The 22,871-nt window shown below is 33.8% G+C and overlaps 2 protein-coding genes across 2 annotated transcripts in view; both read left to right on the top strand.

Moving 5' to 3' along the window:
- The window catches only part of LOC107931727 (receptor-like protein Cf-9 homolog), a gene marked incomplete at its 3' end in the record, with an annotated part of 67,313 nt that extends 46,733 nt beyond the window's left edge, over positions 1 to 20,580 (top strand). The window contains exons 5-11 of the mRNA XM_041092857.1: positions 18,365 to 18,401; positions 19,033 to 19,094; positions 19,188 to 19,301; positions 19,377 to 19,481; positions 19,584 to 19,682; positions 20,232 to 20,388; positions 20,498 to 20,580. Coding sequence (XP_040948791.1) covers positions 18,365 to 18,401; positions 19,033 to 19,094; positions 19,188 to 19,301; positions 19,377 to 19,481; positions 19,584 to 19,682; positions 20,232 to 20,388; positions 20,498 to 20,580 — 657 coding nt within the window. The remainder of the gene's footprint in view (positions 1 to 18,364; positions 18,402 to 19,032; positions 19,095 to 19,187; positions 19,302 to 19,376; positions 19,482 to 19,583; positions 19,683 to 20,231; positions 20,389 to 20,497) is intronic.
- LOC107931729 (DNA-directed RNA polymerases I and III subunit RPAC1) lies at positions 7,455 to 9,543 on the top strand. The gene is made up of 6 exons (XM_041092562.1): positions 7,455 to 7,694; positions 7,805 to 8,004; positions 8,240 to 8,335; positions 8,455 to 8,548; positions 8,788 to 8,904; positions 9,066 to 9,543. The coding sequence occupies exons 1-6, from the start codon at positions 7,556 to 7,558 to the stop codon at positions 9,167 to 9,169; spliced, it is 750 nt and encodes a 249-aa protein (XP_040948496.1). The 5' UTR covers positions 7,455 to 7,555; the 3' UTR covers positions 9,170 to 9,543.
- Positions 20,581 to 22,871: the final 2,291 nt, after the last annotated feature.

Here is a 22,871-nt window from a genome sequence, read left to right as displayed (position 1 = left end):
TCCTTAATTGTAATGGTCTGGAAGTGCTAGATCTTGGTAACAACAAGATCAATGATACATTTCCTCATTGGTTGGGAAGTCTTCCACAGCTACAAGTTCTTGTATTGAAGTCAAATCATATGCATGGTTCCTTATCTGTCAATAGCTCCAATTCTAGCACTTTTTTCTCTAAAATCCAAATTTTTGACCTCTCAAGTAATTATTTTTCTGGACCCCTACCAGTGAGATACATCAACAGCTTCAAGGCTATCATAAATCTAGAGAAGATTGGTAGTACAGTGTCGTACATGGGGGTGTATGCTCTGAGTGGTAGTGGTAATTTCTATACCTATTCCATTGGAATTGTTATGAAAGGACAAGATAGGGAATTGGTGAAAATTTTCACCATGTGGATGATCATTGATCTATCAAACAATCAGTTTGAAGGGGGTATTCCAAAGGTTATTGGGAAGCTTAACTTACTGAAAGGGCTCAACCTTTCTCATAATAACCTTAATGGTGGTATCCCCACCTCAATAGGGAATTTGACAAGTCTTGAATGGTTGGACCTATCTTCAAACAGGTTTTCTGGGACGATTCCAAATAGGTTGGCAGATCTGCCATTTCTTTCGTCCTTAAATGTTTCTGAAAATCAACTCCATGGTCAGATTCCTCAAGGAAAACAATTCAACACATTTGGAAATGATTCATATGAAGGGAATAAGGGACTATGTGGGTTTCCGGTCTCGAAAGGTTGCAACATCATTGAGGCAGCACCTCCAAATGTGCTTGAAAAAGATGGCTCAAAATCAAACATTGCATTTGGTTGGAAGGTGGTGTTGATAGGTTATGGATGCGGAGTGGTGTTTGGAATGTCCGTGGGATATGTTGTTTTCCAAACTGGTAAGCCGAAATGGTTGGTGAATTTGGTTGAAAACCAACAAGAGAAGAGGCGAAGAAGAAAGTCAAAGAAAGGCAATCGAAGCAATATACAAAGAAGGATCTAATTACTGCAAATGATGTTCAAGAATTAGTGTTGTATTTTCATAATTTATTGTTCTGTAGACCGTTTTGCCTATGGTGAAGGGTTGCATTGGTATGTGTCTGTCTTTATTATTGTACCAATTCCTCTGTCTTTCATTGCATTTCGTACTATCTGTAATGGTTTGTTTGAGTGTAACATTTTGTATGATGGTGTTGTTTATGTCTTCTTTCATGACTTTCAATTTAGTCTCGATAATCTTTGCTACTGCTCAGTAAAGGAGCAAGGAGAACAAAATGTCTCAATGATCTCTGTTGTATTTTCATGATTTTTTTACAAGTTAGCAGTAAAAGGTTTGGTTATAAGGAGAAAGTAATAATATATAGCAGAGTTGAAGGAATGAATCGAAACATGGAAAAATGCAGAGTGTAAAAGGGTACATATAGGTTGCTTTAATTGCTAAAACAGAAATAGTAATATTCACTCCAATTTAACCAAAATTAATCATATTCCGAAATAAACTTATCAGAATTCTAATTTTGTGGCAAGTAATAGAAAATGATAGTCAATTCATTCCAAGCAATACAAAATTTGCGGTGGAATTCATATCTTTTAGGTAGCTTCATTGAGGGTATAAACAAGTTAGAATTTGCAGTCTTAATTTGTGTGGAATTGATATATTACTACAAATGTACCGTACAAAATATTGAAAGAAAACTAATAAAGAAATCCGAAATTTTAACAAGGTTCCGCAAATTATGTTTATGATCTGTTGTAAATTGATATGTCAAATTAGGCTCTCCATCACACTTGAAAGCTTATTTTCGAGCAATTTAGATATCTTTGTTGTATTTTTATTTAGTTTTAGTTATTTATATTAATAAATGATTAGTGTGCATTTTGATTCTATTTGGTGACCTGGGATGACCAAATGGCACCCGGGAAATCTAATGAGGTTGGTGAGTGATGTAGAGAGCCCATGGTGGCCTGGAATGAGCGAAAATGTCACCTAGAAAGTGGGTATCGCATATCAAAGCATGAAAGTCATAATACCCATAACAATGTTAAAAACAAGGAAGATTGAGCCATCAACAGTTGTTATCGTGATACTGGTCATAAGGTATAGCGATATCCAAAACTCCCAAGGATCCCCAAGACTGTTGTGAATATCGTGATACCAAACTTTAGATACCGCAATATCATTGATGAGAGAAGACAAAATATAACTGTAAGGTTAATCCTTTTCCAACATGTCCTCTAACTAAAATTAGACGATCAAGGACAGTTTGGTCACTATTTTTGGATCTATAATTTGCTAGAAAGGGCAAAAAATTGGCTGAACAAAAGGCACACTTAACATTTCATGGTTTTCAATTTTTCTCTTTATTTTTAGAGTTTTAGTTTTCTTCTCCATAACTCTAGGGTTTAATTCATGTTTTCTTTTAGTTTTTTTTGGTTCCAATAATAGTAGTTAGTTAAGTTAATTATCACTGTAGCTAGGATTTATTTGCTTGTTTAGTACCTTTAACTCTTTGTATTTTCAGCTTAATCCTTGGTTTTAATATAAATCAATTTCCTTCATCATTAAAAATCTGATTTTTAAGTTTTTTTTTTTTTACATTTCCTTTGCTACCATTGTAATTGTTTTCAAGCTTTTCTCATTTTTCTCATGTTTTCTAGTTATGCCTATTTTGTGTGATTGTTGTATTTTTGTTTGTTTAAATATGATTATGGGTAACTAAATCTGAAGTGAAATTTGGCATTATGAAAATGTCCAACATTGCTTGTGGACTAATTACTTAATCCATGTCACTACACCAAAACAGGCTTTTAGCGGCATTTTTAGTGGCGTTTGGGTAAAAAACGCCACTAAAAATCGAGCATTAGCTGCGCTTTACATAAAACGCCGCTAAAGATCGACCTTTCGGGGCTTTAGGGGCGTTTTTATAAAAGCGCTGCTAATGCTCGGGTCTTTAGCGGCGTTTTTGGAGAAGCGCCGCTAATGCTCGGGTCTTTAGCGGCGTTTTTGGAGAAGCGCCGCTAATGCTCTGGTCTTTAGCGGCGTTTCTGAGAAGCGCCGCTAATGCTCAAGTCTTTAGCGGTGTTTTTGGAGAAGCGCCGCTAATGCTCAGGTCTTTAGCGGCGTTTTTGGAGAAGCGCCGCTAATGCTCTAGTCTTTAGCGGTGTTTTCTGGAGAAGCGCCGCGAATGCTCTAGTCTTTAGCGGTGTTTCTGGGAAGCGCCGCTAATGTTCAGGTCTTTAGTGGCGTTTTTGGAAAAGCGCCGCTAATGCTCTAGTCTTTAGCGGCGTTTTTGGAAAAGCGCCGCAAAAACATTTTATTTGTCTAATTACTATTTAATTTGTTTATTTATATTAATTAAAATTCTATTTATTTTTAATTGAATATTTGTTAAAAATGGATAAATTTGAAATAATGACACTTAGAAATAAAAAAAATAGAAAAATATTTGTTAAAAATGGAAAAATTAAAATACTATTATTTTAAAATAATTTTAAAGTTTTTTGGGTACATGACTGATTGATTTTTAATTTATATATTAAATAATTTCATATATAATTGTAAAGGATACGATAGTATTAATTTTAAAATATTTAATTAATTATCATTATAGTTTAGGGTTTAATATATATGGTTTAGGGTATATGGTTAATTTAGGATTTAAGGCCGGTTTAGGATTTACAGTTTTAAGGTTTATAGATTATGGAATTAGGGATTTTGGTTAAAGGGTTGTGATTTAGGGGTTAAGGGTTAGGGGTTAGGGATTCGGGTTAGGGTTAGGATTCAGGGTTTAAATTAATTAGTGTTTTTTAATTTATATATTAAATAAGGTTTAGGGGCTAGTAGTTAGGGGTTTGGGGTTAGGGGTTAAGAGTTAGTAATTTAAGGTTTAGAGATTCGAGGTCGGGTTAGGGTTTAAGGTTTAGATTAATTAGTATTTTTAATTTATATATTAATTAAGTTCTTATATAATTGTAAAAATAGAGGTTAGGGGTTAGGGGTTTAGGGTTTATGTTTTATGATTTAGGATTTAGGAGATAGGGGTTTAGGAGATAGTTTAAATTATTTAAGAGATAATAGATCAATTTTATATATATTAAATGGTTTAGGATTTAAGGTTTACTTTAGATTTATTAAATGATGAAAATTTATACAATTAATTAATGTTTTTATATTTAAAAATATTTAATCTAAATTTAGATTAAATGGTTTAAACCATTTGATATATTTAAATATTAGATTTAAAAAATTTGATAAATAAATATATTGAGTTTCAGGGTAAATCACCAATAAAAGCCTTAATTTTTTTTTTCAAAATTTACCGAAATGGGCTGACTTTTTGATTATTTACCGAAATAGGCCATTTTCCGCGAAATCGTGTCCACGTCAGCGCGATGTCAGGGTACGTGTCAGGACATCGCGTCCATGTCAGCGCGATTTGCTGACGTGGAAGGAAATCGCGCCCTCTAGGACGCGATTTGCTGACGTGGCATGAACAGTGTGTTTTTAGCTAACTTTGAAAGGCCATAACTTTTGGCTCGGTTGTCCGATTGAGACGATTTTTTTTTGATTTCGAATAACTTTTCAAGATCTACGCGCTGGCAAACTGCTTAGAGATGAATAGGGACTAATTTGTAAAGTATAATTTGTTAGTTACGAGTATAGGGACTAAAGTGTAATTATTTCAAAATTAGCATGAAATTATTGTATTTAAGCATATTTGAATGTTATGGAAGGATGAAATTGAATTTTAATTGAAAAACGAAGCTTATATTTGAAAATATGACTATTTAGGTTTTAGGGACTAAATTGAATAAAATGGAAAATTTTAGGGAACTTCTCAAAAGTGGAATGAGCTGACTTATACCTATAACAGGATGATATAAGACAATTCTGTAAAAAAAAAATCCGGTGTTTACTTCAAATAAATGAGGAAAATAACGATTTGAATGTTTCAAAATTCAATTTTAAACCGAAAAAATCAAAATTGAGGGGCAAAAAAGGATCTTTTTTGACGAAAACTTCGGCAAACCACCTTCGGCTATTTTCCAGTGCGTAGATCTCGAAAAGTTATTCGAAATTAAAACAAAATTCGTCTCAATCGGACAACCGAGCCAAAAGTTATGGCCTTTCAAAGTTTTCCAAGCTAAAAACACAAACTGTTCATGCCACGTCAGCAAATCGCGTCCTCGTAGGCGCGACTTGTGTCCACGTAAGCAAATCACGCTGACGTGGACGCGATGTCCTGACACGTACCCTGACATCGCGCTGACGTGGACGCGATTTCGCGAAAAATGGCCCATTCCGGTAAATAATTAAAAAGTCGGCCCATTTCGGTAAATTTTTAAAAAAATCGGCTTTTTTTGGTGATTTGCCGGAGTTTTAAATTTGAACTATGAAATTATAATTATCTTTTATTTAATAACAATTTTCCATTTCAATTCAAATATGAAAATTTTTAGTAATCCTTTTCAAGAGTCGAGTTTAGACATAAAAATTGATCTCGACTCAATTTGGGACAATCCAAAGTATTAATTAAGATTTAAGATGCTTTTAAGTCAACAAATTAAAGCTTACATGTTGAAATTAATTAAGGGAATGTAAACAAGAAAATTAATTAAGGGAATGTAAACAAGAGAAAAGAATGCTTCATGTGCATATTTGATAATTTAATTATCTAAGCTTTAGCTTATACTATAAAAAGAAAGTTTGATGGGTGTACTTGTTTAACAACATACAATATTATTGGTCTCCTTGATTTTGTTTTTTTCTTTTACTATTATTATTATTTTGTTTTTTAAATGTAAATTTAAATTTAAATTTTTATCCAAATATTTACATATTTATATTTCAATTTATCTCATTTTTATATAATTTATATAAAAAGTAGTTTAATTTGAATATTACTTTCCCTCAAAAAAATTCCAAATTTGCTTACTTAAAATATTAAAATAGTTATTATTTAATATACAAAATAAAAAAATTTTTACAGAGTAAAACGGTATCATTTTGTTTAAAATAACATAATTTTTTGTGACGTTTTCCTAAAAAACGCCGCAATAAATAAGCAATTATGGCGTTTTTATTCATTTTAAAAAAGGCGCGTTTTATTTCCAAATTTCTCCACCTAAAATCTCCAAATTAAAGGAGGTCAGCTACTAAAGCAGGTTTTTGAAATTCCTTTTGTGCTTTCTCTCTGTCAAAAAAGAACAAAATCCCTAAACATAAGTGTTTCTCCTCAACCGTATAGATAGCTAAAACCCCTTTCTTTTCAGTTCCCATTTAAACCCTAAATTCCTAATAGCAAAATCTAAGCAACAAAGCAATGGCAGAGGGGGCAGGAGAAGAAAAGAAGAAATTTTCAATCTGGGATTTGCCAGATGTGCCAATGGGTCAACTTCCGCCGCATCTTGAACTCCAATGAAGTCGTGTTTCATGCAATAAGGGCGCCCCTATCCATGTATTTCTCTCTTACCCCCCTTTTTTTTATCACCTAAAGCACACATCTTCAGTTGAAATTTTTTCATGAACACCCTTTTATTCATATATGGAGTGTTAAGAAACAGTGGTTTCTTGGGGTTGTTTAATTGGGTAATTAAAAAAAAATGGAGCCTTTTTCCTTATTTGGGGTTTGGGTTAGTTTCTTTGTATCATCTGTCTTGTTCTGTTCTTAAGGTTCTGAAATTTGTGGGTCTCTTTTTTTGTATTATAATGAAACGTCTTATGTTTTGGGGGCTTTTGTTGCTTGTAGACTGAGAGTATTCAATATTCTGCCGCAGTTTGGAATTAATAGATTACTCCATCTGGAGGATTATTAAACCAACTCCCACTGACAATTTTAACTTTCTACCAGAACCCCAAAAATGAATCTCAGACTCCTCCAAACCTATAATTGCTGCTGCTGCTCCTTTTTGGGTTATTTTTTTGCTTAGGATTTCCTGTTTTAGGTGGTATCCTTTTCTATATTGCAGTCTGAATTTCTACACTTGTAACTAAAGTCACCGCCCGCATGAGGCGGTGCCACTGCCAGTCTTCCTTTGCTTGCTTGCTTTCTAATTTCCAATTGATTTTAGATAGATTTCCTCCGGTGGTTGGAGAGAGACAAAGAGGGAGAGTGAGGCAGGCTACTTGTTTGGGTCTCAAATAATCAACACCCCATCCACTATGTTATAATATAATATGCTGCTCCTTCATTTCACTTCATCAGTCCCCTAAACCCAATCATGCCATCTACTTGTGCCATACTTACAAGTATCATCCATTAACTGTCGATAACTTATAAAGAAATTTATTATTATTATTATTATTATTATTATTATTATTATTATTAGGGTGCTGAGTTTTTCTTTGTGTGTGATACGTTTATATAGTGTATATTGTTTGTGATGTTTTACAATCAATTATATTTATATTTATACCGCTCAAGATGATTACAGTTTAATTTGTGAGGGAATTCGTATTTTAATTGAAAAAGTCTTGTTTAACTTTAAAAGAAGTAATTGTTAAAGTAATTATATAAACAGTGCGATAAGTAATGCTCGCTGCTTTACTAGGTTGATGGTTTATCTAAATTTATGGAGTTTACCCTTAGGGCACTTGGTAATTCTTTACTTTTGTCTCTTTCAATTGTAGAAAATGATCAGCCAAATGAAAAGAACACCATTGTTTTCAAACTCCATGTTCAGTGTAAAAGAGGTAGTCCACGTATTACAGGTACGGTTTTGGGCTTTATCAGTGAAACATGAAACCTTTTTATTTAAATGAAATTAATAGGTCTTCCCTTTATAGCTTTGCCTTGTTTCTAATGATGTATAATAATGCAGTTAAATCGGATGCATTAAAGTGGTTGCCTAATGGGAGTGAACTGGTTAAGGAAACAAGAAATGCAGCTTCAGATTCATCATCAAAGCCTGAAACATACACTTACTTCGGTTGCAGTCAAGAGACCATTCCAGAATTTGTCAAGAACCCCATTATCCCTAAGTATCCAGATATTATTATTGCTAAACTTGGCCCTGGACAGGTATATTTTACATGCTTTTGTTTGTTTCAAAAATTGCTCATAAAGCATGTCAAGATGGCAGATCATGCCTTAGGTTTAGAAAAAATCTCTTCGCGAGCTAAATGTGGTGCTAGTAGATTAAGAAGGTTTTGTGTACTGCTCTCATTAGTTCAGGATCCGTTTTGAAGTTGTTAGAAGTTAATCTAATCCTTATGAAGTTTTTCGAGTGTACTAAAAGTTCCAACTTTTTTGCTAGGAATTTGAACTGGAAGCACATGCTGCTAAAGGCATTGGGAAAACACATGCAAAGTGGTCCCCAGTGGCCACTGCTTGGTATCGGATGCTTCCTGAGGTAAGGATAGACTGTAACTGTAGATTTCTTCTTTTCTAAACCTTCTTCATTTCTTTCGTTTATTCTATCTCATTTTGACTCTATATTATTACAATATTATGATATATTTATATATTTAGGTTGTATTATTGGAAGACATCGAAGATGACCTTGCTGAAGAACTCAAAAGCAAATGCCCTGTTAATGTGTTTGATATAGAAGATCTTGGAAAAGGTACTTCTGTTCATTATGATTTGTTGTCTATATGGTGTAAATTTTGGTAATTATGTTTTTTTCCTCTATAAAAGGGTTTTCCAGTATTCCGTTACTAAATCTGGATTATATTCCTGTAATAGTGGGGTCAGTAGCTATGTGATAGTGCTGACTGGTTCTGCTTGATATGCTTTAGCATGTGAAGTTAGGAGATATTGTTTTAGGTACATTTCCTAATGAAGAATTTGGCTGCCAAGCAGGTAGGAGAAGGGCAACTGTAGCAAGGCCACGTGCGTGCACACTTTGCAGAGAATGCATAAGAGGTGACGATTGGGAGAAACGTGTGGCACTGCGCCGTGTTAAAGATCAATTCATATGTGAGTAATGTGGGGGCTACTCTATGTCTTCTGCATGTGTTGTCAAAATTAGTTCTAGATTTCTTTAATGTCATTGCTTGATTAATATATTTTCATTGATTTCAAACCAACTTAAGGTTAGGCACAGCTTGAGATTAATATGTTTTTCTCCCCTTTTCTAGTCACCATTGAATCTACTGGAGCATTACCTTCTGAAGTTCTATTTACTGAAGCAGTGAAGATTTTAGAAGACGAGTGTGAACGCGTGATAATGGAGCTCTCATGATGCTTTTAATATGGTTAGTAAGGATGAGAGAAGCAATGGATTCTCTATTAATCCAAGGAGATTTTCTTGCCTATTAGCAAATCTTTTTCATTTCTCATCTTTTGGTTCATGGATGGGATTTGGAGGGGCAGATGGTATGATTCACATATATATATATAAAAAGAGTGGATTTTTGTGAGTTAATGTGTAATGAGAGGGATAGATTATTGGTGATGGGCTTTTTACATTTTTGGTATTGAATTAATATATAGTTGTAATACAAGTATCCATGGTTTAACCTTATGAAGTAGCCAATTCATCAGCTTTGCTTTTAGTGGCATAAAAACAGTAAAATTGCATCAGTTCTCTAATGAATGATTGATTGGTTATTAGTACAGTGGATTTTTTTTAGGGCAGAAAGAATATATTTATAGTATTTTTTATTTATCCTTAAAAAGTATATTTAAAGTTTAAATTTAAAAAATAAAACATAATATAATATTTATTATAAAAATAAATATTATTTGATTAAAATAATTTTTTTTAAAGGTTATGTTTTTAGTGGCGTTTTTGCTAGAATGGCCGCTAAAGGTTTGTTCTTTAGCGGCGTTTGTGAAAAAAGCGCCGCTAAAGGTAGTGATCTTTAGCGGCGCCTGTGGGGAAAGCGTCGCTGAAGGTAGTGGTCTTTAGCGGCGCTTGTGGGGAAAGTGCCGCTGAAGGTTGTGGTCTTTAGCGGCGTTTGTGGAAAAAGCGCCGCTAAAGATCGTGGTCTTTAGAGGCGTTTGTGGAAAAAGTGCCGCTAAAGATCGTGGTCTTTAGCGGCGCTTTTCCAAAAACGCTGCTAAAGTTAGCGACGTTGTCATTAGCGGCATTCTTTACGGCGCTTCTATAAGAGCGCCGCTAAAAGCCTGTTTTGGTGTAGTGTGTGTATGTTTTATTTATTCAAATGATTAATAGCTAATTTGATCCTTAAATTATAGTTGAAAAATTATTTTTATATTTTCAAATTTTCATAAAAATAATTGTAACAAAATTTAAAAATCTTAAAATTAAATAAAAATTTTATATAAAAAATCAGTTGGTGGAAGAAAAAAAAATTTCCAACTAATTTTTCCACATCCAATCTCATAAATAATCCGTCTTTGAACTTTCACAAAAAAAATATTAAATACCCATTTACTTTAATTCTGCTCGTTTTTCATTTGCTTTATTGATTTATGCTCTCTTCATATTATCTTTCTTTGCCTTTTTTTCCCTCCTTTTTCATGTAGATCTGTGTCGACTCTACTATTCTTGGATCATTATAAATATAATATATGTTTTATTTATAGCTGAAAGTAAAACATTGAGTTGAAATTTGACAAAAAAAAATTTGTGGGTTTGGAGAAGAAGAGCACTTCATATTTAAATTTAAAAAATCTAAAATTCCAAAATCGAAAATTACTCAAAACCCTAAACAATCTAATAATTGGGGTTGTAGAAAAGAAATATGGGTTTAGAAATAAATAAAAATAAATAAATTTGCAAAACAATTCTAGGCAAAAGTACAGCATTAAATTAAGGGCTAAAATAATTTTGTTTTTTATAAAGCTTAGAGTGAAATGAGTTTTTGGGAAAATGAAAAAAAAGTGAAATGGGAATGTTTGTACCAATACACATGGCATTATTGGACAGTAGAGAATAACTAAAATGTTGCGTTAATTTGTGTGGAATTATTGGACATTCTTCTGCAATGCTTAGAAAATTTTAATATATGTTTTATTTTTAAAATTTTTAAAATTTAAAAATCAATTAATTGTTTATATGATATCGATAAATATATGTCTCGTCAATAAAGTTAACAAATGTTAACTTTTTCGTCCATTTTGGGATGATTAAAGAAGAAGATGCAGTTTACCGGATAGTTTTCTTGCAGCCATTCATACTAAGTGAATAGACACTCGCATTCTTTACGTATTATAAGGAAGAAGACTAAGTCAATCTACTTTGTAATCTCATTATTCTTAATTTTCTCAATTGTTTAGGGAGTTCAAATGAACACAAAATTTTGGTAAAAAAAATGTATCCAATTTTGGGAATGAAAAATATATGGTAAAAAGGAAGTGGTTGTTGATGAGTATTGAAAAATATAGGTTTTCAATGTCAGCATTTCAAGCTCTTCCAATAACAATCTTTATACCATAAAAGAAACAACACTGTAACAGTAGTGTTGTGGTATTAATCATCAAATCTTTTGTTTAATATTGGATTTTATTTGTTGCCTATAAATACCATTCCTATCCTTCATCTTCCTCTACAAACATAACATGGCCTCCTCTCTCTCTCTCTCTGCCTATTCCTCTTATTTCCCCATCTTTATGCTTCTTCTTCAGGATCTCACTCCTGCTCTCACCACGAAGCTGCTTCTCTAATCCACTTCAAGAATTCATTTTTGATCACTCAGACAGACCATGCTGCTTTGTATTGGGATGATTTTGCTGGCCTTAGATCTTATCCCAAGACAAATTCATGGAAGGAGGGTATAGATTGCTGCTCATGGGATGGGGTCACTTGTGACCACCTAAATGCTCATGTTATTGCCCTTGACTTGAGCTGCAGTTGGCTATATGGCAACTTCCCTTCCAATCCCACTCTCTTCCGTCTTCCTCACCTTCAAAAACTCAAACTTTCTTTCAATGATTTCAATGATTCCAAAATTTGAAGATAATCCTACAATCTAAAAAGTTTGTTAAAACTCTTCTAAAAGAAACTCAAGAGAAATTCTTGAAAAAAAAAACCCAGAGAGAATTTATTAACTTGTAGAATAATAACGAATTGTGTGAATTGTGTACAATGCAAAGGCCTATATATAGGCTAACTAAAAAAAATCTAAATAAAACTCTTAAGTATACTAGAACTCTAATTTAATTTAAACAAAAAAATAGTTTTAAACTAAATTTTCTTGTTAACATAAAATACTTAATAATTATAAAAATTTTGAAATAAAATAATAATAAAATAATAAGAGTTGATAAATACAATATTGGGATCATATATAATAAAAATTAAGTTTAAAACCCGAACCCAATATGGTTTAAACTCAAATTAAAAGCTCAAAATTTGTAATTCCTGTCGTAATCCCGTTCAGAAAATTTGCTCGTACAGTTCTCACTAAAATTGTCATAACTTGAGCTCCCTAACTCAAAATCAAGTGATTCAAAATGCATTTAGAAGCTAAGAGATATATCTTCAAAAGCAATGAGACATCTCAACCTAGAAATTTCAGGATCCTATCCAAAAAGTCGTCACAATTCTACTAATTTCCCAAGCCAGAAAATTGGCAGCTTTGGTGATTGGAATTTAATAAATTTCACCCCATCCGTGCATGTATCATTATCCTTTCCCTAAAAAAGATTCATCTTCGAATATTGTCTTTGATCAAATTCTAATTTGATTTGCTTAACCTTTGACATTGTTGTTGGACGTTGAGCTACTGTGAACCCATTACATTCATGGGCCTGAAATTGTGCCTTTTCGAGACTCACATCATTCCCCTTTTCCTCAAGAAGATTCGTCCCTGAATCTTTAGCTCTTTCCCACAAGTAAAATCGTCTATCGATGATTGAGAGTCCATTAATGGATCCTTGAAATCCTGTAACAAATAAACACCACTAAACAAATTTAAGTTAGAGTTAGTTAAAACATAATCATTCTCACTTTTTATTGATTATTTTCTTGCTTTTTATTTTCTTTTTTCACTTGAGATCTCTCCAATTTTACCTTATATGAATTTTCACTTACCAAATTTGGACCATTAAGTAGACTTTTATCACTAAAGGTCTCTTTTCTCTCTGTCTTTCCACATGATTTTTCCTCACTTCTCATATCCCCCTCACAAGTATTATGAATATTCAATTCAGTACAATATATATCAGTAGGAGAACATGACGTTTCTATTTCATCTAACTCTATAGATCCAGGGAAAAAAATTTCGTTATCACTTTCTTCTGGTTCACAAAGTTCACCATCTTCTTTGATCAACGAAAGTATAGTGTTGGCACAATCACGACTATAATGTCCACTTCCTTTACACGTAAAACATTCAATGTTCTGAGCTTTTTGTTGTTTTGGTGAAAAATTAATAGAAATGAGTTGCTTGAAAGATGTAGAAGAATGTTTTGTAGGAGCTTCACTTTTCCATTCAAAAGGTTTAGTCTCAACATGTTTTGGCAGCAACTTATTAGTAGTATAAGAAGGTTTCTATTTCTTGAAAGTAGAATTAGAACTTGTACCTCGATAATAGTGTGATGCGCCAAATAGACGAGATTGATGTTGTTGAGATTGTTGCTCAATCTCAATTTCCTTGTGTACCATCTCCTCAAGATCAATGTAAGTTTGACGATTAAGGGCATTGGCTACCAAAATGTTCGCATTATGGTAGTTTCTTCATCCTCTTGTATATTTGCTCATTGCATAAACATCTCCATCTCCTTAAAACATTCATCAACAGATCGATTACCTTGAACAAGGCGTTTAAGTCTCGTTGAGATCTCTCTATATTAACGAGAAGGAACGTAATGCCTTTGCATCATTTGCTTCAACTTATCCTATGTTTCAATTACCCTTTCGTGGTTTCTTTGACAATAAATTCCAAGTTGAGTCCACCAACTCAACGCATAATCTGAAAATCAAAGGGTTGCCAATTGAACTTTTTCCTCTTCCTGGCATTTATAGTAGCGAAACATAAGTTCAATTTTTGATTCCCACTCACAATATGCTTCGGGATCATACTTTACACAATGGTGGAATGTTGAACTTCAGTTTAGCTAAAAAATGTTGCCTATGGTCATTATTAACCAAAGTCTCATCATTTGCATGAGAGACACGTTGAGCATTATTTACAAAAAGCCGAGGCTAATCATCCTTATCTTCTCAATTATGATTCTGACACTCGATTTTAGTACGTAGACGTTCTAAATTTTTGCTAATTGTGTCTAGAATAGTGTCACGTTACTAATCTCTAGCATTTCAAACCTCTTGATCCCTTCTCAACTTCCCAAGCATAGGATTGTGAAACATTATGAAAGCCTAAAAAGAACACAACACTCAAGAAAGGAAAAATTAAGCAAACCTCACTGTTATGCACTCAGAAATAAAAAACCAAATTCTCAATGAGGTTAGAATTAATCTTGTGAGTCTTTTAAAAAGTGTCCATATCAATCAGTCAAAATGTATTAGAATCAAACTATCAAAGCAAACCTAATCGCACTATGAGTCAATGAAAATTGTTGAAACCCGAAAACTCGAAAAATTACGAAGCAACTTGACAAACTCCTTTTAAGGTGTTCCCAATTTCCAAAAATCACGAAAATTAAATTGGAGTTTCCTAAAATAATGTAGATTTGATCTGGAACGTTTTGGCACAAAATTCAACCCATAGAATATTTTTTTATTTTTTTCATATTTTATTTTATTTTTGCACTTTTTCAATCACTTTTTTTTGGTAGGAAATACTTTTTTATACTCTAAAATAGTGCCAAGAAAAGTATGTAAAATTTCAAATCATTTGAAAATCATTTACCTACAAAAATATTTTTTTCGAAAACTGTTTGGGTAAAAAAATTATTTAACTTGAGGCTGTTTTCCAGAAATCAGTTTATAAAAATAAAAAGAACACCTAAAATGCCCACATCTGATACCAAATGATAAAGAATGAGATGGATGAACACGGAAGTGGATCGTAAAATTTGTCAAAGTCATGGACTTGACTTAGGGCCCTAAATGTTTGAAAAGAAATTTGGATTTTGACACAACCTAAAACGAAATCGAATCCAAGTAAGATAAAACATTTAAAATAAATAACTAAAATAAAACAATAAATCAAAGATTAGAATAATAAGGAAACCAATAAAGAAAATAAATAGAAAGATAGAACGTGGCGTGTAGAAGTCCTAAGAAGCAGTGCAAACGCGAAAAAACCACAGCCCATTTCAAACTGCTCTAATTTTCCCTCCAAGATAGAAATCTTGGTACGAAAAAGTTCGAAGATATCCCCACAATCTAAAAAGATTGTTAGAAATCTTTTAAAAGAAACTTAAGAGAAAATATTGAGAAGAAAAATCTAGAGAGAATTTATTAACTCAAAGAGAAATAGAATAATAATGAATTGTGTGAATTGTGTAAATGTAAAGACATATATATAGTCTAGCTTAATAAATCTAAATAAAATTCTGAAGTATACTAGAACTCTAATTTAATCTAAACAAAAAATAGTTTTAAACTAAACTTTTTTGTTAACACAAAACTCATAAATAACTTAAAATACTTAATAATTATAAAAAATTTGGAAATAATAATAATAAAATATTAAGAGCTGATAAATACAATACTGGGCTCATATATAATAAAAATTAAATTTACAACTCGAACACAATATGATTTAAACCCGAATTAAAAGCCCGAAATTTGTAGTTCCCGTCGTAATCCCATTCAGAAATTCTGCTTGTCCAGTCTTCACTAAAATAGTCATAACTTGAGCTCCCGAACTCAAAATCTAGTGATTCAAAATGCGTTTCGAAGCTAAGAGATAGATCTTTCAACGCAATGAGACATTTCAACCCAAAAATTCCAGGATACCATCCAAAAAGTCGTCGCAAGTCTGCTGATTTCCCAAGCTTAAAAATTGACAGCTTTGGTGATTGGAATTTAATAAATTTCATCTCATCCATGCATGTATCAGTTCCACAGCTACAAGTTCTTGTACTAAAGTTAAATCAAATGCATGGTTCCTTGCATGACCATAGCTCCAAGTCTATCCCTTTTTTTCTCTAAAATCCAAAATTTTGACCTTTCAAGTAATTATTTTTCTGGATCCCTACCAGTGAGATACATCAACAGCTTCAAGGCTATCATAAATCTAGAGAAGATTGGTAGTACAGTGTCGTACATGGGGGTGTATGGCCATAGAGGTAGTGCCTTCTATACCTATTCCATTGGAATTGTTATGAAAGGACAAGATATGGAATTGGAGCAGTCCGGATCCAGGAAAAGTTTCTTTTTCTAATCCAGGATTCTTTCTTCCTGCTTTCTTGTTGATGTAGTTGCACCAGAAAAAAATTTTGGCACCCCAACTTGTTTCATCCTTTTTTTCTTTTTTGCAGCAGAACAAGAACATTAGGATGCTTTGTTTAAGGCTGTAGCATGGCACAAAGGGGTACGTTCTTGGATGATGAATTCGAACTTGTCTCAGAAGCGAGGAATCGTCCAACAAAATCTTTCTTTTCTTGCTAGATTTTACTGCAACAAGAACCCTGCCTTTATATTTCTTGGATCTTGCAAGGGATTCAATCTCTCTAGTAACCTTGAATCTTATTTTCACCCTCCTGTGATGGGTAGTGTCCAAAATAGTGGGCACTCCGCCTTGTCACTTGAACCTTATTAGAAGAGGTTTTCTTAGCTCGAACTTCATTTTTATTATAATTTTTAGAATTAGATCAAATTAAAAGAATATATAAATTTTAAGCACTAAGTTTATAAAAATATTTGGAATTAAGATCAAATTGTGTAAACATTATGAGCTAAATTTTTATTACTGTATAATGTGGTGTAAATGTCGGAAATTTTCTCACGGTTTGTTGATTAATTAAGTTTAGCTGACAACAATAGTCTTGCATTGACGTTAAATAAGCGCAGCAGCTAAGGTACAATTGGTGGATCACATGTCCCTATTTTCCTATAAGTAGGCTTTAAATTCGAAACAATAATCGATTCTTTGTTGGTGCATGTTCTTTCTCATTTCTTGTCTTTAAATTGGAGGATGTCTCCTTTCAAGATTTTTGGAAATAATAGTACATAGCAGATCTGAATGATGTAATGAATTCAAACATAAATTGGTGGATCTAATGTCCTTATACTGCTCACTATAAAGAAAATACATTTTGAATTACAAAATGATTCAATTAGGTAAGTTTGAGTTGCATTTATAAGCATGTGATGATGAGAAGTCAAGAACATAAGGTATGGTTTGAGCCTTTGTGCCATCTGCATTTATGTTGCAGAGGTTCATACATGGAATAGTTCAACCTGCCTGTGTATTCTTAATTTTGTGCCAAACCTATATATCTATCAACAAATTTAACAGTCATATTTACAATGGCATTGCAGAGTAACATATTTAACATTCGATTACACTGTCAAAACATTGCAGCAACCATGAGATTAATCCAATTACAGGAATTGAGGTAGCTTCATTGACCGTACAAACTAGTTAAAATTTCCAGCATTCATGTCCTTGTTTTCCCTCAGGTAAACGTAGTCAATACTGCAACTGGTGTCGAATTATTGTACATTGTGGCGCAAATGTCCGAAATTTCCACATTGCTTGTAAATTTTGGGTGAGAGAGGGGAGGAAGCAACAGTGTGAAGTCAATAGACAATTGATAGTCTTAGTCTTAGTCTTTTTTTGTCGAGTTAAAGTGTAGTGAATAGACAATTGATAGTCTTAGTCTTTTTTTGTGGAGTTAAAAGTATAGTCAATAGACAATTGACAGTTAAAAAAAAGCCAAATCAAAATCTCTAATAAAAATGTCTTCCATTGTTCTTAGATCCCGAACAATTTCAAATAATTTCAGTTCAAAGAGTATTTCTCAAAGGGGTTTATGTTCAGGAGTGGTTTCTTCTTCTTCGGTTCCTTCTAAAGGAACAATAATTTCTTCACAATCCATTCTCTCCGATCAGTCGACACCTCCTCCTCCGGCGCCGAAAGTTTCCCCACAGGTTTCGGGAGGGAAAATTTGGAGCTTTGTCAAGTACGGACTCATTGCAGGTGTTACTGGAACTACTGGCTATGCTGGTTATCTCTCTTGTAGTAAGTTTTCTTTTTCCCCTTTTAAAAAGATCGGATCATTTGTGATTTTGGGTTTCTTTGTCAAGATCTGTTATTGATGTGAGTTTGATTTTGTTTAGAAATTGAATATTTTAAAGGATTTTCTCTATTTATTTTAGTTGTTTGATTGATATAATGTGCAATTGGCTTTAGACATATAACTGGTTTAGGTGTAATTTTGATTGATCATTGGGCCTCCTAGTTCACCCTTTATGATTGATCATTTGAATGTATATCCGCGGCACCTTAGCTAAGTCTTAATAATGTGACATATCCATTGTTTAGTTTGTCCTAATACTATGAAGAAATTAGATATGAAAGTATTAGTTTTTTTTTTTCCATACCTTTTTCAGAAATATGGAGGCTTGCTTTACTCTGCTGCAATGACAGGTGAGGACCTTATTGTGTTTCTCTCTCTTATTGCTTCTTTGTTTGTTCATGGTTACAATTATCTCTAAAGTCTTTGTTCTGTATGTCAACCTAATTACTAGCACAATATTTGCATAACAGGGCGTTCAGTTTGCATTGTCTAGTGCCCGGAGATATTCCTGTAAAAATACCATGGAGGCCCCTGTATTAGGTGTCAATTGCATTTTGCCCCCTCTACTAAGAAAATGGGCAAATTAATCATTGTACATTAGATCAAAGAGCAAAATGGTCCTTTCTGTTAAAAATTTTGATCTTTTCTACTGTTAAAAACTAGCATGGTTGACAGAATAACCAAAGAGTTTTTAATAGAAGGGCCAATTTACTTTTTGATCTAACATATAGGGACTAATTTGTCAATTTTTTGAGTAGAGGGGTCAAAATGCAATTCATCTCTTAGAGGCCTCCATGGTACTTTTACCAAAACATTCTTCTAGAAATTTGGGCTGCTTTATTATAAATGGATTTGTTGAGACAGAAAAGAAAATTCCGTTGGTGCTGGTTGCTGTCTATCATGTTGGTCAATGATTGATTTGTTTACATGCTCTGGTTCGAACCCAATTTATTCCTGGTTTCTTTGCTTGTAACATTTCAGTTCCGGCTAAAGCACTTGAATCTTATCTGGATCTCAGGAGGTTAGTGGAAGAACATTTGCTGGTGAGGAGTGTTCTTCTTTCTCTTGTTTCCGGTTTTCTATTATTGACGGCCTATCTTTTGTTTTGTTCTCATAATTTTATCTCGTACTTTCAGGAATATACTGAACCGACTTCGGATAAGCATCTTCCTGATTTGCATCCTCTAGAACAGCATGTTTTCACTCTTGTCCTAGATCTGAACGAGACATTACTTTATACAGACTGGAAGGTAAGAATTTGACTTAAAATTATTTTCCATTTCACCTTTACGATATCTAACACGTTCCGTTTTTGGTTGGCAAAGCGAGAGAGAGGCTGGCGTACCTTCAAAAGACCTGGTGTTGATGCCTTTCTGGAACATCTAGCAAAGTTCTATGAAATTGTCGTCTATTCTGACCAGATGATTATGGTAATTTGATATTTTTCATTGTGGCTACCATTTTAGATACACAAGTATATCATAACTGATGTTGCCTGCAAGTTCATAATTAGTTTTTTCTTGGCTATGCAGTATGTTGATTCTGTTTGTGAAATGTTGGACACTGACCATTGTATACGATCTAGGCTATCAAGGGGTGCTACTAAATATCCGAATGGCAAGCATTATGGAGTATGTTATAGTGGTAAAAGTACCATGGAGGCCCTTGTACTAGGAGTCATATTGCATTTAACCCCCTCTACTAAAAAAATGGGCAAATTAATCCTTGTACATTAGATGAAAAAGCAAACCAGCCCTTCTGTTACAAGTTCCATCCATTTTTACTGTTAAAAATTGGTCCCTGTACATTAGCATGAGGTACACGTGACACATTATGTGTAACTATTTGGTTATTTTATCAACTGCACCAGTTTTTAATAGTAGCAATGGATGAAATTTTTAACAGAAAGTCTAGTTTACTCTTTCTTTTATCTAACATACAAGGACTAATTTATTCAGTTTCTGAGTAAATAGGGCAAAATACAATCTAACTCCTAACACAGGTGCCTCGATGATTCTTTTACCATGTCATAGTCAATCTCTTCCCTCCAAAACATTTTGCTTTTGGTTTTCGCCTCCTTAGTTTCTACAATACTACGTGTATTAATCTATGAGGCAGTGCCTTTACAAGCTGCTACTTAAAAAGAAGCCTTATTGTTAACAAATAGTTCCTGTTGGCAGGATCTTTCAAAGCTAAACAGGGATCCAACCAAGATTTTATATGTGAGTGCTCATGCATTTGATTGTAGCCTTCAACCAGAAAATTGTGTCCCTATTAAGCCATATAAGCTCGAGACTGATGATACCGCACTTTTAGACCTTATTCCATTTCTTGAATGTAAGTCTTATGTTGTTGCTTTTTCCTCTGCACATCCCCTTTGTTCAAAGTTTATGTTTCCTATATTCATTTGTTGATTATAGTACCATTTGTTTTGATTTGTTCACAGATGTAGCCCGCAATAGTCCAGCTGATATCAGACAAGTATTGCAATCATATGAAAGAAAAGATTGTTGTTCCAATAGGGTCGGAAGCGTGTAAATTATTGTACTAAAAAATCACACAAAGTTCAATTCCCAGGGAAGAGAGGTGGATCACAATGATCTCTTAAATACCAAGTCTTTCCTTAGTCAGAATATCCCTTCTATAGTAATTTAATAGCACAATTAAATACTACTATTATACCCTCAAATATTGAAAGAAAAATAGGACAAAAAAGAACACAAGAGTTTTAACGAGGTTCGGTAAATTATACCTACGTCCTCGGGCACTAACACCAGATGATAACTTTACTATCTCCAAAATATTACAAACAAATAGAATTCCTTAAGAATTCTCAAATGGGAGAAGAGAGAAAACTAAGAGAGAAAGATTGGTTGGGATAATTGCAATTTTGGTCCCTAATTTTTTAGGCCATTTGCAAGTTAGTCCCTGAACCTCAACTATAAATAGGCCTTTTCATTTTTCATTTCAACCATCCCAACCAATCTTTCTCTCTTAGTTTTCTCTCTTCTCCCATTTGAGAATTCTTAAGGAATTCTATTTGTTTGTAATATTTTGGAGATAGTAAAGTTATCATCTGGTGTTAGTGCCCGAGGACGTAGGTATAATTTACCGAACCTCGTTAAAACTCTTGTGTTCTTTTTTGTCCTATTTTTCTTTCAATATTTGAGGGTATAATAGTAGTATTTAATTGTGCTATTAAATTACTATAGAAGGGATATTCTGACTAAGGAAAGACTTGGTATTTAAGAGATCATTGTGATCCACCTCTCTTCCCTGGGAATTGAACTTTGTGTGATTTTTTAGTACAATAATTTACACGCTTCCGACCCTATTGGAACAACAAGTGGTATCAAGAGCCGAAGGTTAATCGTAGTATGCTCTGTGGTTGCAGTTTGAACTGATCTTCCACATCAGAAAAGATTTCCTTAGGTATATTGAAAGATTATGGAGAAAACGGTTGGTGTAGGAGCTTCAACATCGTCCATGTGGACAAGACCGACAATTGCAAATGCAAGATTGGCCGTGGAGATCTTTGATGGCACGGGCCATTTTGGTATGTGGCAAAGTGAGGTTCTAGATGCCCTTTTTCAGCAGGGTCTAGACATTGCCATTGATGAAGAGAAACCAGATGATGTACAGGAGAAAGATTGGAAGGCGATCAATCGGTTGGCATGTGGCACAATTCGATCATGCCTTTCTCGAGAGCAGAGGTATGCTTTTTCAAAGGAGACTTCTGCAAATAAGTTGTGGGTGGCACTTGAAGAAAATTTTTTGAAGAAAAACAGTCAAAATAAGCTCCACTTGAAGAAAAGACTGTTTCGCTTCACATACGTCCCAAGTACCACAATGAATGATCACATCACCAAATTTAATCAGTTAGTCACTGATTTGCTGAATATGGATGAGACATTCAAAGATGAAGATTTGGCTTTGATGCTGTTGGGGTCACTTCCTGAGGAGTTTGAGTTCCTAGAAACTACTCTACTTCATGGCAGGAGTGATATATCTCTGAGCGAAGTCTGTGCGGCCTTATACAGTTATGAACAGAGAAAGAAGGACAAACAGAAAAACTCAATCAGAGATACAGAAGCTTTAGTAGTCCGAGGTCGTTCATACACTCGGAAGAAAACTCAAAAGGGGAGATCAAAGTCAAAGTCCAGACTCGGGAAAGATGAATGTGCTTTTTGTCATGAGAAAGGCCACTGGAAGAAAAATTGTCCAAAGCTGAAGAATAAGGGAAAAGCTGCTGTAGATGCTTGTGTTGCTAAGCATGATACTAGTGACTCTGAACTATCACTGGTTGCATCATCATCGTCGTTCCATTCAGATGAGTGGATATTGGATTCGGGTTGTACCTATCATATGTCCCCTAACCGGGAGTGGTTCTCTGATTTAGTAGAACTAAATGGAGGAGTTGTTTATATGGGCAATGACAATGCCTGTAAAACTGTTGGGATAGGTTCAATCCAATTAAAGAATAAAGATGGATCAACCAGAGTTCTGACTGATGTTCGGTACGTGCCCAGTTTGAAGAAAAATCTCATCTCATTGGGAGCCTTGGAATCCAATGGTTCAGTTGTTACTATGAGAGATGGGATTTTGAAAGTGACATCTGGCGCACTTGTAATATTGAAGGGCATCAGGAAAAATAACTTGTATTACTACCAAGGTAGTACAGTTATTGGAGCAGTCGCTACAGCTTCTGGTAACAAAGACTTGGACTCAATGCAGTTGTGGCATATGAAGTTGGGACATGCCAGCGAAAAATCCTTGCAAATTCTGGCAAAGCAAGGATTGTTGAAAGGTGCAAAGGCTTG

This window comes from Gossypium hirsutum, chromosome D05 (genome assembly GCF_007990345.1).
Source record: "Gossypium hirsutum isolate 1008001.06 chromosome D05, Gossypium_hirsutum_v2.1, whole genome shotgun sequence".
NCBI classification, from domain to species: Eukaryota; Viridiplantae; Streptophyta; class Magnoliopsida; order Malvales; family Malvaceae; genus Gossypium; species Gossypium hirsutum.
The sequence above is the reverse complement of the archived record's forward strand: the minus strand, read 5'-3'. Positions and strand labels throughout refer to the sequence as shown.